General features: G+C 41.4%; 1 protein-coding gene across 2 annotated transcripts in view; it reads left to right on the top strand.

The window, feature by feature from the left end:
* Sin1 (SAPK-interacting protein 1) overlaps window positions 1-12,545 on the top strand; it is a 129,021-nt gene extending 116,476 nt beyond the window's left edge. For both annotated transcript variants that reach the window (XM_050196284.3, XM_050196285.3), the window contains exon 13: window positions 5,085-12,545. In XM_050196284.3, the coding sequence (XP_050052241.1) occupies window positions 5,085-5,305 (221 nt within the window). In that variant the 3' untranslated portion in view covers window positions 5,306-12,545. The remainder of the gene's footprint in view (window positions 1-5,084) is intronic.
* Window positions 12,546-15,355: the final 2,810 nt, after the last annotated feature.

Genomic DNA, 15,355 nt, shown 5'->3' with positions numbered 1-15,355 from the left:
GTTCGGATGCAGTGAGCAGCTGCCCTTCCAGTGACAACAGAAGTGGTCCAAGTGAAAGCTAGGGAACTTTCGAGGGAGCGAGGCCTAACGCCTAAGGATTTCAAAGCCAGCCAGGGCTGGCTTCAGAAATTCATGAAGCTCTTCGGCTTCAGCCTCCGACGTTGCACTTCAATCACCCAGAAGCTGCCAAGTGATTTCGAAGAAAAGGTGATAGCTTTTAAGCGCTATGTGCTGCAAAAGAGAGAAGCGGCAGGCTACAACCTTAAGCAAATCGGTAACGCCAACCAGACGGCTGTGTATTTTGATATGCCAATGGCATACACCGTGAATGAAAAGGGTGCCAAGGAGGTGAAGGTGCGCTCTGCGGGTTACGAGAAGCAGCACGCAACTGTGATGCTGTGCTTAACAGCTGATGGACATAAACTCCCTCCTTATATGATATTTAAAAGGAAGATGCTGCCTGCTCGAGAAACTTTCCCAAGAAATGTCATTGTGCTTGCAAATGAGAACGGGTGGATGACGGGTGCGATGGTGCAAGAGTGGGTTAAGATTGTGTGGCGACGGCGTCCAGGAGCCCTTTTGACAAAGAACTCACTCCTTGTCGTCAACTCTTACCGTGGGCACTTGACCGACAACATGAAGGTTGTGCTCGCTCAAGCACCCAAGCAAACACGGACCTCGCTGTCGTACCGAGCAGCATGACGGGCCAGTTGCAGCCACTTGATGTCTGCATCAAAATACCTTTCAAGGATCATCTGCGGAAATATTACACGGACTGGTTGACTGACGAAGACCACATGCTAACGGCAACGGGCCGCATCAAACGTGTATCGCTATCGCAGCTGGTGGGCTGGGTAGCTGCAGCATGGGACGACATCCCAGGTACTTTGATCGTGCGCGCCTTTAAAAAGTGCAGCATATATAATGCGCTTGACAGTACCTAAGATAGTGCACTGTTTGAAGGTGACAGTGACAAGGAACACAGCGACGATGATGTTGAATGAGCTCTGCACGTTCAGATTCAATAAATGCTGTTTGCATTTTCTGAATGCTGTCCTCGCCTTTTTTGTTCGGCCTACGTTCGAGGTAATATATATATATATATATATATATATATATATATATATGTATGTATATATATATATATATATATTTTTTTTTTTTTTTTTGCTTCGGACTTTAGGGGGTAGGCTTAGAATCGGGGTCAGCCTAGATTCGAGTAAATACAGCATATAGCTTATAAAGTATAGCTTATAGCACACAGGCGGCCCACTATGTCATTGGCTTGAATTGATGTGGCTTCTGGCAGCATACGCTTTCCTTTGTTCATGCTACCCCATGTCTTGAAACAATTAAAATAATCATTGATACATATAAACGGATGAGTCAAAACACTTAAATTGAATAGGCACAATGGTGCAAGATAAAAAAAAAAAGTCTCAGCACTAATGCAAAGTGCTTAAAGGAGCAGACATGAAATGTATGACCCATTCCAACCCTTTCGGCTCTCGCTTGCTCATGGGGGCTCGTGCTTTCAGATGCCTGAAATGCTTGTTCATGTTCACACAATGCACAAATGTGTCGGAACGCTTTTGTACGGCTTTCTCAACTACTAGACAGCACACACTTGGTAATCGGGCCTGATCACGTGGAGCTAAAGAAACCTTTGAGTTATAGTTTTGATTTCTAAGCCAGAGAAATGTACCAGGTTTAGCTTGGTTTCATAACACACCATAGATCCCTTGCAAGAAAGTGCTGCATCAACAGCAAAGTGTTCAACAGACTTGAGTTGTGTATTTTATAACACTGCCAGAGGAAGCATCAGGTGGAGGGCCTTCTAAATGAGCAAGAAATGCTGTGACCATGCTAATTGTGCAGACTGGGACTATCATCAATCATGTGCTACTTGCAATTGTGCACCTCTTTGTGATTATTTCCTGTTTCTGCAGCATTCACCTAGTTTACTTCAGAAATCAAATATCCCGCTTCCTTTTATTTTAATCGCTTGTTACTCTTATCTGCTGTTGACTCTTTGATAGCTGTGTGGTTTTTTTTTTCCTCACTTTTCACTAACACGGTACTTCCAAAGGAAATTCGGTTACGGCTGAGGTCAGCATCTTGGTAAGAAACAAATGCTCTGCTTGTTTAGTTCCTTTCTCTCCTCCCTTGTTGGTGCTGCTTACTTGAGCTGTTAAAGCGATATTACTAAAGAAAATTTTCTTGGTGCTAATTGGGTTGGTGCCTTTTTCTGTGTTGTGAAAACCTTGAAGGCATGTAGGTGCTGACCAGTTCAAATACAGTCAAACCTCAATATAGTAAGCACGGATATGACGAATTAATGGATATAAAGAAGTAAATATAAGATTTTGTTGGCCATGCTTTATTTCACTGCTATAAAGAAACTAAACATGCAAGAGCTGAGACAATATTGGTTACAGCAGAGCAAGTATTCATTCACTCGCATTTCATAGTATGTATTCTGGTAGCAAAAATCCCGTGATCACACAGTTGTATATTAACGATGGTACAAAGCATGTTTGTAATCTAACATTCTTCACCTGCCAAGTATCGGCACCAACAAGCCACCAACATGCCATAAAACTACAAGAAACCCTTTGCTGGCCAGTCAAAAGCATTGCAGTTCCGTTTTTTTCTTCCTTCTTCATATACCCAATTGCATTTAATTTTTTCTGATATCAGCATGTACACTTGTAACAAATATTGAATATAATGAAGATATTTTTGTGTTGGATGCACTTCGTTATACGACATTCAGCTGTAGGTTATCACAACGAATCTGTGTTTTCATATTTTGTTGGAGCAGTAAGGGAGTGTTCTTAGAGTTATTTTTTTCTGCAACAATCCAAGTTTATCGGCGCATTTTTCTACAATGCAGCGAACTTAATTTTTAATGTTTTGAGTGTTATTCACCTTTTTGTTTCTCCCATACTAAAATAATACCTTCAATTGCAAAAAAGAATGGCAGTAGAGCTGCAGGAAAGCTTATTTACAGTCAACCTTTACAATAACAGAAGGGGAGATGGGCTTATGCCTGTTACATTTTAGTATAATATATATACACACATATTTTAAAATGTTGGAATCAGTCGTTGCAGCATAGTCCTCTTAATTTATGGAACAAAACACTAAGAATGCCCTCTCAAGATTTTCACAGGATATAGTGAAAGCCTGTAGATTCAGTGTAGTACTTCAAACGATGGGCAAGCCTCAAGCTCGCATCCTTCAGAAAACCAGCTTCGCTAGCATGCCTCTGATATTCTGAAAACTCTCTTGCCAGTAAGCTTGTGTCATGTCTGAGTGATAAAATGGCTGAGAACAACTGCTTATATCTGCTCGTCAAACACTGCTGGCAGTTTCACGTTCATGCTTAGGTTCATGATCTGACTGCACTACCAGAATGACTTGTTGGTGTAGTGCATGCTGAAAAATATTTCGCTTCACGGTGCCGCTTTAATTTCTGCGACAGTAGCGTGATAGTCTCAAAAGCTGTTAATTACTTCACAGTGTTTTTTCCTGCCTATGATGTCAAGCATGCAATTGATGTCAATGCAAAGGTTGTGGCAGATGTGTCATTTTATCAACTTAGCTGCACCCGTAGGAACATGGTAAAAAGATGGTACACGTTTTACAAAAGAACAGGAGAATCATATTCTAGTTGCTTAGTTATTGAGAGCAGTTTGTTCAAATTTTTCTTCAGTAACCTGAGCCCTATGAGCAGGTGGTGAGAAGGATTTGTTGTCGCAATATATATGCCTTCAGCTTCTCGCACATTTTTTGTTGCTGCAAATGTGGTCACAGCATGATCACGTCGTAATAAGGGCCGCGAATTTCGGAGCTTTCCAAACAAATTCGAATTTTCTGTTCTTTTTTTTACTTGCAACTGTTTCTTTTTTTATTATTTTATCTTATGAATCCAAAAATGCAGAACCCTACTTATAATGAAAAAGTACATCATAGCATCTCAATATTGTGAACTTCCTACATATATAGAAAACTTGTGCGAAACAAGTTGGATTCGTCAAAAATTTTATGAAAGTATCCTTTTTCTGACATGAAGGGTACCATGTGACAGATGTACACATGCAGGTATCCTAAACGCATTTATTTCTGCAACAAGTGCATTGTAGTTTCTTATTTCAGGGTACATTATGTGCTCTAATATGATGCCCGGATTATCACATAAAATGAGATCTAAGGTGGCATTGAGTCTTGTTGGTCTGTACACCTATTGTTGCAGTTTACACAGGACACATTCATACAAGCTGCAGCCAAGAAGTGACACAAGCAACCTGCAGCCATGATGAGAGTCATTAAATCCTCTGGCAAACACCATCTCTTTCACTGTGTTCGAAACTGTTGTATGCAACAGATCACCTTATGCTTGTTGCCCAGTCAGCACATTGCTGATAGAACTGAACAACATTCAGGATATTGCACACCATTCGTTGCATAAGTTTGTCAATGGAGTGCAGTATGTTACCAGATGATGTCTTTATGCTCTGTGCTGCTAAGATAATTCTAGGTTAATTGGAACCACTTTTCAGATGGTTGGAAGGTGTTTTTTAAGTTATGAAGTAGTGTCTTTAACATATCAGTGTTCAGCATCATTACTGTCACAGCCGAGGGTTAAAGCAATGCAACAGTGAATGCCGAGTGTGAGCTTTTGCTGTCTTTGTTCTACGTTGAGCTATGAAATTGAAACAGCATTGAGGTTGTCTTAGTGTTAACTGTACTGACATTAATCTGTAGCTTATATGGTTTCTTGTAACATGTACATGGGGGGAAGTTAATTTGTTTGCAACCCTTGGCTGCCGGCATTATACCCTTTGTTTGTGTAAATTTGTACAAAATTTCAATGTTTGCTCTTTGCTATACGTGCAAGACTTTTTGATGAAATGACAGCATGTCAGTACTGTGTCATGGCAGTTTGAAACCATTTCTGCTATTACACAGAATGAATTGCGCTGTGAAGTAATTTAGGCAACCATTTTGCACTTTTAATAATTAAAAACATTCCTGTTTGTATTGTGATAAATTTCTGCGCACGCTTTTTTCCTCACCAGGCATGGGCTCTCCCGAGAAGTGCGTGGTGAAGGTGGTCTACCTATCTGGTGGAGAGTTCAAAAACCATGTGTTTGAGACAGACCCTGGCATGGCATCTGTGATCCGTAACAAGCTGGGCTACATTCTTGTTATGCGCACCAGTCCAGCACGCACTCAGTACCTGGCACTAAAGGAGCGAAAGTTGCTCCGCAAGCAAGCCTCCTTCCTGCTGCCTAGCTAAGGCCTTGTTCCTCTACCTACTTCTCCTTCGAGCTCCATCATCTGCCCTGCCCCTTGCACCACGTGCGACAGCAAACGAGGCATGCAGACGGAGCACAAGTGTGGTGCGCCAAAATGTGCTCAGATCATTAGTTGTGATGTCAATTGTTTCGTGTGCCTCGTGGTTTTCAGTGCATCACTCAGCTGGAAGTGAGGTCCCCCTCACCCCACACGCACGCACACATACACACACAACACGTTCTTACCGCTCGGCTTTCTCCTTTCACCAATTCTGTCACATTTTCCACATGACTGAAATATGAGGAAAGCATGCAGGACGAAGAGGCAGTGCTGTGAACTTGGCCATGCCTTTTTTGTCGTCTGCTGTGATAGCAGCCTTCATTTGCTACCATCACCTCCTCTCCGGGTGCAACTTGTAGCCACGTGCTCCCAAGCCCGTTATTTTCTCCTGCATTTTCTGGCTGTGAACAAGGTCCCTTGGCGTGTACACTGCAGGTGGGCCTTTTTACAAGCTACAGACATGTCTCATGTGTGAGGATGCAAGTGCTGGAGGTGAACAACCTCATTCGTTATTACTTTTATTACTATTATTACTTGTTACCTGACTCGTAGAGTGATCGGTCTGAGATTTTGACAGGCTCGGGGTCCTTAGGCACAATTGCTACCCTGTCTTCCATCCCATCATCCCCTTGTCTCGCGCTGGGACTGAGTTCTGTATTGGACTTCTTGGAGACTTCAGTTCTGTATGTTACTAGTGGTGCTTTGTGCTGGACACGTCTGTGGTGCCGTCGTTAGATTGTGCAGATAGTAGTGTATTGCTTTAAATCTTCAGCTTGTATATAGTGTACAATTCAAAAGTTGAGCCATTAGTGACATACTCCCTGGCACGATGAGCACTCTGTTTCGTATCCCGTGCTCTTCATTTCTCTGAGCCACATCACACCGGAATAGAAAAATGCACCATTCACTCTTGAAAGTTGATCCTCCACATGTTTAAAGGCCACAATGTGACACAAGTGAACTTTGGGATGAACATCCAAAGGAAGGCAGCCATATGTGCATATTTGCTTGTTATCATGCAGAGTGGTATTGTTTAAAGCAAAGAAAATGTGTGTGAAGAGGGCAGGAAGAGCTGAACATAGTTTGGTTTGCAGACCTCCCAGTCACATCGCTGAATCCAAGCCAATCCGTAAAGTTGCATCAGTTACGTAAAGAGTAACGAGCTAAGAAAAAGTATTCTGTGTACATCTGACAATTTTATTACGCCTAGCCTACTCACCTGCTTATCTTGCAGCACTGGTGTTACATGCAGCAGCATTGCTTGCCCCACTCAAAATATTTCACTGTAGCTATTGCAATCCTCCTTTTTGTGCATTTCCTTTACTTCCTTGTCCATATGTGTAGTTGTCTGGGAAAAGGGGTGTGAAGACGGAAGCTGCTCATCTCGTGCACACTGCCTGTAGCAAAGAAAGTGGGGATGTTTACAGTCATCTGTTACTCGTATGACTTAGTGAATGAGTTTTTAGTAGACACAGCTTCCCCTTGTTTCTTGTCATGTGATCCACAATATGCCAGAGAAAGAAGAGTATCACAGGTAAGCACCGAAAATATATTGATTGTATATGTTTCCTGTATGACATTCGGATACACCTCATTTTCCTTCTCTTTTTTCTTTTGGTGGCTTTCATTACCAAGCTGAACAACTTGATATTGTTTCTCCCCCATCTTCCCCATTTTTATTTCTTCTGCAACTACAGTGTTTTGCTAAAACAGAAGTGCGAAAGGAAGTGATAGCAGCCCTTGTGGTGTCTGCTATGCAGATCACACCTTCTTCCTACCTCTAGTTTTGTAGTGTTTGTAGGTGCAGTGAAAAATCTGCTGCATGACCTGTGTGGAGCATTCAAAATGACATTTCAGAGTACATACATTATTGTTTACTTCCTATAAGTTGTTCAATTGAGTGCGAAACCTACATGGCAGAAGGGAGGGAGAGTACTGCATTCATCAGGTGCCAGTCATTTCACAAAAGTAGCTTGTGCATTTCACCCAGAGACACATGAAATTATATGCTGTGTTGCAACTGACAGTGCTTTGCACATTTTGCCTCGTTAGCTCTTTTTAGTGTACTTGGCTTAATTTGCAAGCATCACTGTTTCTTCTATCACATAGTCACCTCAGATTATGTGATTTCACAAACAGCACTCTGGCAAGGGTTCATACACAATCAGTGTTTACACTCACAGTGGATTACATGCTTATTCTGCCTCTTCGTAGAAATGAAACTTCTCCCTTGTATAGCGTGATCAAAGAGCAGTGTGTGTTGTATGCCACTTGGCATTGTCGTCTGCTGGTTGCCTTCTTATCCAGAGCCTGTTGTACAGCCTTCCTTCCCTGTGGCTTTAGGTAATTAAAAAAGGAAAGAAGGGGGAAAAATGCAATGTTGTCAAAGTGCAGCATTGCAAGCAGTCTTCTTGAGATGCTTCAGGGTATCTACTAGAAACCACCCCATTCTTGCAAGTATGGTAAAGCGCAGAGATCACATGTTCCAAGGAAAAGCAAGAATAGCGACTCCACAAGTGGTGCTCAGCCCGCCTTCGCATGCAAATGGTTTTATCATAATATAAATTACCAATGTTACGAAGAAGATTGGTGTCACATTTCAAGAGCTTGTGTTGTTTGGGGGGTTCCTGAGGTAGTTCCCAGTGATGATGATATTGTGGGAATTTCAGCAAACTGTAGTGGCACAATGTTCGTGCGAGTTTGGTTTCTGTGGTTCTGCACCAACACAAGGCTAGCAAGTCGTCACAAAGTTCAAAAGGAATTTTATGTTGCCATCTCCCCAGGGAAAAAGAAAATGGACTCTTATATGCCAGTCATATGTTGTGGTAGCAGGACTTGCTATAGCACTGTACTACATGTTGTAACATCGCAGTGCACTTGGCTGTGCCCTTCTCTGCCGGAGTGCATAAACTGTGTTTGCAAGTGCAGCAGAAAAGCGAGAGCTTCAGAAGCTGACCAAGTTGCGACAAGCTTGTCGATTTTATGTGGGATGTGGGCTGTAAGTAAAATCCTTTGCTCAAATGGCTATGGGCACGCATTCCGTCATTCATGCGTGCTAAACGTGAAAGGTGTCCCACGACGCTTTCAACAGCTTTTGGCTGTAAGGTCTGCCATAATGCTACTCAGGTCATGTTCTGATTGCCACCCCTGTTTTTAGTTGTGATGCCTGTGGCAACTTCACGGCAATGAAGAAATCATATTTGATTTTCCTCCTTCCTGTTGACTGACTGTATGCTGGTTTGTCATGCATGTTCATTTTTTTTTTATGTTTCATGAAACTGTTTTGTTTGTATAACTTTATTAGCAGAAGTTACTATTGTAACACTTTCCAAAGAACAAGAAATGTAAGTAAAATTTTACGAGTAGAAAAATGGTTCAATACTGCTAAATTTCCTGCACTTGATGACTCAGCGTTGGTTAAAATTGGTTGCACAGCTATTGTGTATGAAGTGTGACTTTACTGTTGTGCGTAACAGTGCTTTTAATTAGCTGTCATTGATAATCCAGTTACTATTTCCAGCAATATTGTCATAAGGCGATTGTGGGAAATTGCCAAAACATTTTCACTGCTATTTCTGTGAGACCTAAAAGCCTTAGAATAAGTGTGGTTGCCCTTCGATTACTTTCTCGTACTTTTTTTTTCAGTCATGGGCACACGTCGAGGCATTCAAAATGATACGCACTAGGGATATTGGCGCATTTGTTCTTGGGATAGCTAGGTGGCTAAGTCCCTATTCAGAAATTATAGCAATAGCATATTAACATGTTCGTTGGGGCGTGGGTCTCCAATGGCCCGCAGCTGTTATTCCCACTGTGCAGATGTGCAGGGCTTTCATGCCGTGCACAAGTGCCATCTTTGCTAGAACTAAATGAAAATGAATTCTTGTTTCTGGTCCGGCACGTTGTGGTGCCATCTATCTGCATCTTGATCAAGTTTCAAAGGAGCACAACTCCCTGGTGACGCACCAATGAGTCACGACGCATCAGAGCAGTATGGCAAGTGACCCACCAAGGGGCCACCCCGCACAGGAAACGAGACTTCAAAAAGTGATGCTGCAGTGAATGCGTTAATTATGACATGAAATTGACATTTTTAGACACGCTTCACATCATACAACTTTTGTGTTCTCTTCTCTCTTGGCTAAAGGAGATGCTTTGAAGGAGCGAAGGCGCATGCAAGATGCATTTTTGCTCTTGTTTTAGGTGCAGTGTCTATTGAAAGGAAAGTGGTGAACAAACATCACTGTTGTTCTTGTTTGACGCATACAGATTTTTCTATTTAAGAATGCTTGCTTTTTTTTCCCTTGCCTATTGTTTCCTGTCTTGCAAAGAAGTTGTTCCAGAGCTTGAGTTTAAAGAGACGCTAAAGCAAGATATTTTGTTAGAGAATAACGGATTATGCTCTTCACATATTTAGTAGGATTTTTCTACAAAGAGAGCTTTTGTGCAGTGGGAAGCAACAGAAATGTAAAAAAAACTGGTGCCAATACCACTTTAAGATTCATGCACTATCTTCCTTTAATGTTGATTGCAGCAATGCCTGGTCAGTTCTAGTACATTGTTTCCTGGAGGGCAACAATGAATGTGTCGTGCATAAAAAATAGATCAAAGCTGAACTGCTGAACTTGGCAACTTGAAAAGGCACTTGCAGGAGTATACTGACATGAACCAAGGTATTGTTGAACCTGTACCATCACACAGACATTATTTGCATCATTATTTAGGCATGAAATAAAAAAAAAAAGTTTGTGCTTTCTTATGCTAATAAGCACAAGACAAGAAACAAAGAAAAGTTTATTTACCAATCTATCCTAATGTTTAATGCTTTTTTTACTGTCCCTTTAACTTTTTATCTGGCAAGATAAGAAATGTTAGTGTGCAAACAATTTTCTTTATTGGTTTCTGTTTTCTTTGTCTTAAGTTATTATAGACCGCATTCAGGAAATGTTTGAAAGCAAAATAAGAATAATGAAGAACTTCAATAATTTCTCTAAATGTGGAGCTCAAGCAGGAGAAAGTTGGAAGGTTTGTTTGTTTCGGCACATTCGGTAACAAACAAAAATGTATCTAAGTGGCAATTCAATAAAAGAATGTACTGTCGCAGCAATTTCTCAAGAAATCTGAAGGAAATACTTTCTCTCTGCTAACTCCAGATGTTGAAACCCACAAAGAAAATGCCATGGATTATAATGCACTATTACTCAGGCCCCCTGTGAGAAGGCTCAAACCACTTAAATGTAAACTGCATGTCTAAGAGAAACGAAATTTAGAAACACTGCAGTCACTGTTTGAGGGGCTGTGTTTCTTAGAATGACAGAAAGCTGAGCTAGTTGGTAAGGATTCATTATGCAAGAAAAGGTGAGGCGTGCAGACAGGACACAAGATTTTTGCATAATGAATCCTTACCCGGCGTTCGTGTTGTCCACTTCTCTTGTGTCCTGTCTGCATGCCTCACCTTGGCTGTGTTTCATGGGTATTGTTATAAGAGCCTACAGTATTGTCTAGGTGCCACTTGGAGAGGTTAATGCACCTGAAAAGTCTTGACATAAGCCTCAACATAAAGGTGTACCATTGCTCTCTAGCGTGACACATTGAAATGCAGCGTGAATTTGGCATGTCTATTAGGCCCTTTGCTTAAAAAGTCCATTTCATTGCAAGCTATGCAAGTTTATCAATTAATTTTTTTCCCTTTTTCTGTTTTACAAGTATGTTTTTGCAGAATATTCTAGGAACAAAAGTGTGCTCCCTTGGAGCAATATCTTCCATTCATGGGCGAAGCCCACCATAAAAATGCACCAGTAGCTCTTGCAGTGCTTTGATGGGAAGGGATTTAAGGTCTTGTTTTTTACAACGACGAAGTTCCTTCCTGTCGTTGCTCTCTCTCTCTCTCTCTCTTTTTTTTGTTTGTGGTAAGTGCACTCCACTTTGATCATCATTGAGAGAGTTGTGTTCCTCACTGAATGTTGTTCTCTGCTTTTTTAACCGTATAGTTATTGTGCTTAGTTTTGTTTGTCCCATCCCCTGTTCTTTACGTACATACTGTTTTGCAGCTTTTGCAGGTGTGAAGGTTGACAAATATTCTAAAAGCATGATTGCATAGCTTCCGCCCCTGTTTATGTCCGGTGTGGTAGTGGCAGTGTAAGGGTATAAAAGGAAATCAAATTATTGGTCAAAATAAGCGGAGGAGCCCCCTACAGTTGTACATGTTGTTGTCCTGTGCTGTGGTAAATTGTGGCTACAGGATCTGACAGTTGCTCAGCTTGGTCATTCAGGCATTATTTACTGTAGCTTCTGCTATTTTGGAACACCTTTTCACATTCAGGGGTGTTTTGTTTACATCTCTGATGTTCCTGCTATACCTGGACTGTTTCTCCTGAACTGACTTTCTCTCAGTACCACCCACAAAATGCAGGGTAACATTGCTGATTTAGTGTTCACTCTTGTGTTCATTCTTGTATTCACTTCGGTTGGTTCCAAGTAGGAGCAGGGAAACTGATTGCAGCAGCAACCTTCGTATTAAGAGCTCAAATACTGAATTGATCTTGCTTTCCTAAATTAAAATGTGCATATGTGTGTGCATGCGTGCAAAGTTCGCCTTGTCACATATTGACTGAGCCTTGCTCTTGTAGCAAGTGTATGGAAAATAGAAATTAAATAATTGAGGACTCCTTCCAGAAATGTATATTATTCCTGCTCCGTGTTTGACAGATGTTTGTATATTGACAGAGGCACTAGCTGTGCTTACTAATCTTGTGCACTAGCTACCTCAGCTACTCCATCCAGCGTCCACTATTTATTTTTGTGGTCCCGCAATTTAGCTTAAATGATTTCATGATGAATATTGAATGATGTGCTGCATGTCCAGTGATAATTGACTCGTGTACGTATGATGAACATTTTATCATCAACCTATTTATGTCCTCTTGTGCGATGAAGACAACTCCCATTGATCTGCAGTTATCCCTGTCTTGCATCAGACAACTTGATTCTATGCCTGCAAATTTCAGATTCTTGACACATCATCTAATTTTGCAACAGTAAGCTACATTTTCTTTTCTTTGGCACCTGTTCTCACATCTGCCAACTCTCAAGTTTTTCGTAAGGTTCATGAATTCAGGCTCATTCTAGGATTTTGTGAATGCTTGATCAAGTTTAAAAAAATAAATTCTCTTCATCAGAAAGTTTTGCTCATCAGTCTACGACCATACCTTGTGAAGTCTTCTGGTTGTGAAAGGACACCAGATGGGGGTATCTGCTTCTAGCAAGTTTATTCAGACAGGTTCCTGAAGCAGGTAATATCTGCAGCATCTCAGTCGCCATAGGCATATCTACTTGCCCCCCCCCCACTGTCAAAATGGGGGGGGGGGGCAAAATATGTCATTTGCCCCCCCCACACACACACACTTTTGAAAGCGGGCAGTTTCGGCTGCACGCTGGAAAGTCCCACAAACCTAAAATTGAAGCTAAATGTTCTTTCTTAATAGAGTGACCACATAAATAATGCTTTTATTTACTGCGCATTCTCTGCTTGGACAGCAAGGGTTGTTATTTGTGTCTTATCTGGACGCTTTGTAGCGGACAACGTGTGGGATTCGTCATACGCGCTCGCGTTGTGGAGAAAGCCCGGCACTGGGCAGTTACCGCCATAAGAAACTGTCAGCTTGCGCAACTTGCATCATGTCCAGTTTTTTTGGGACCGCTATATCCGTATTCAAAAACACAATCAGCTTGCTATTATTAACCTGCGGACGAGGGCGAGATCCAGATAAAGTATCATAATCAGCTGCGCGCAACGAGTGGTGTGCCATACGGCATGAAATCGGCGGATTATCAAATGCTGGAACTGTTTAATCTCTGTGCAGACATAGCCGACGTAGTGTTGCAGTCCCAGTATCTTACCACGATCAAAAATCCTACCAAGTCTCTTACAGGTATAACTGTGGAATTTCATTGTGTAATCACGACTTATCGACGATATGCTCTTGAAAACGGCTTCAATACCAATAGAACTCTCTAAAATTTTTTTCTAAAGGCATGCGTCACTTCTGACTTTGGCGATCTCATTTTCAGGCTGTTTCTAAATAAGAGCTACACTATTACTTGTTTTCTGGCAGGAGTAAAAACAACAGATATTTCGTATTTCGAAAAAATGAGGGTCACTTTTTGGTGATGTGTACCGGAAATTTGCGCTGTGAAAACATTTACTGAATAGCCACTTTCTCCCAATTTTTGTGCATTATAGACAGCATTTAGTTGTTTTGCCCCCTTACGGTCGGTAAAATATGCGAGGCACGGCGTTAATATTTATTCAAAGTACAAAGCAGTGTTCTGAGTGATGAGCGATACGTGTTTATTCCATGTACATTCATTGCAGCCTTTGTAGATAGTTGCTAATTGAAGCGTTCCAGAGTGTCATACTGCCGCTAATCGAAATGTTTCCCAGACTCCTAAAACAACAGCCCAAGAGATGGTTGAAATTCCCTGAATGTAGCAAGAATTTTAAACACAATGCGTTGTGAAACTCACTTTCCTGCTTTAAATGCAAGTGTTGCAGTTAATTACTGAATCCCCGTTTTTCCAAGTGTTTTCGGGCATCATACGAGATTCATAGTTTCTTTCTCTGTTGCGCTCGGTGAGCTGAACAAGACATCTGTTTATGTCTGGGGAAAATTAGGGCATTGCATGGCCAATGTGTGGGCAACGTTCCAAATGGGTGAGTTAAATGCGCATTTTCCAGTACAATATACATGCATGTGGTTCATGGCGTTATAGTTCTGTTTTACGAGCAGTGTAGAACTTAGATGGCTGTGCTGGCATAATTATAACTTAGGTCAAATTTTAGCGAACATAATGGGAACAATGCACCAACCTTAAGTGCAATGATGAATGCGTGTTGATCAAATACAGCCTTTAAAAAAATTGAAAAGAAGTATTCGAAAGTATCGCGCTGCTGCTATTGGCTAGCTTTTCCAATGTCCCAAGAGAACTCTGCGTTTCAGATACTTTACACTTTGAAGCAATAGGCAGCAGAGGCATTACGAATAATTACTGAACCCTCATATTTTATTTTTATTTTTTCCACGGGTGATATTTTAGGTTCGCCTGGTGCCCTCACTGAACTAAAGGAAGCAACTTCCTTACGTTTGCTGACTGTAAGGACAAGGTAATGGGTGATCTGGAGGTAAAGTTCGAAGTAGATATTACGCATGCAGGCACTGTAGAGTGTTATGAGCATGTCAAATGAACGGGGCAGAATTTAGCCCTGGGAGTACATTAAAAGCCACCAAGACCAAATTTAGGGAAAATTGGTCGTACGCCATGGAAACTCTCTGTGCGAAGTTAAATACAGTTGTATCAAACACAACCTTTTAAAAAAAATTTTATTCAAGTGTTAGAGCATGTGATATGGCCGCTATCAGTTATGCTTCCCAGTTTCCTGACATAGGTGGTGTTTGCAACAGGTTTATATTTCGTGGACAGGGGAGGGGGGTTATCGTAACTATGCAATGTTCGACAAAGTTTTTACATTGCTGGTCCAGTTAGAAGCATTGCAAATAATTGCCAAGCCATCGATTTTCTTTTCCTATTTTCTGGCGTCATAACAAGTTCCAACTTGGTTTCAGCGATGTCCTCGGTAAACTAAACACAATATTTTGTTCATATTTGGTGAATATAAATGGCGCATTATGGGCAATATGTGGATAAATTTCATAGACAGGGGACTAATTATGACATTTGCAGTAAATTATGCATGCAAGCAATCCGGAGCTTAAGGAATGTGTTTTGCAAACAAGGAACTTATCCCGTTACCCTGAGAGAACTTTGAACTCAACCGATATCATGCCTAGCATAAATTGAGTTGGGGGTGGGAGGGCAGGGAGGGAGGGAGGACATCATGGTAAATGCGATGGCGAAGTAACGTGTATGTCGATGAATACCTGCCTTTATTTAAAATTCCCAACATGAAGTGCTCCAAAGAATTGCATGCGGG

This window comes from Dermacentor andersoni, chromosome 1 (genome assembly GCF_023375885.2).
Source record: "Dermacentor andersoni chromosome 1, qqDerAnde1_hic_scaffold, whole genome shotgun sequence".
Taxonomy (NCBI): Eukaryota; Metazoa; Arthropoda; class Arachnida; order Ixodida; family Ixodidae; genus Dermacentor; species Dermacentor andersoni.
The sequence above is the reverse complement of the archived record's forward strand: the minus strand, read 5'-3'. Positions and strand labels throughout refer to the sequence as shown.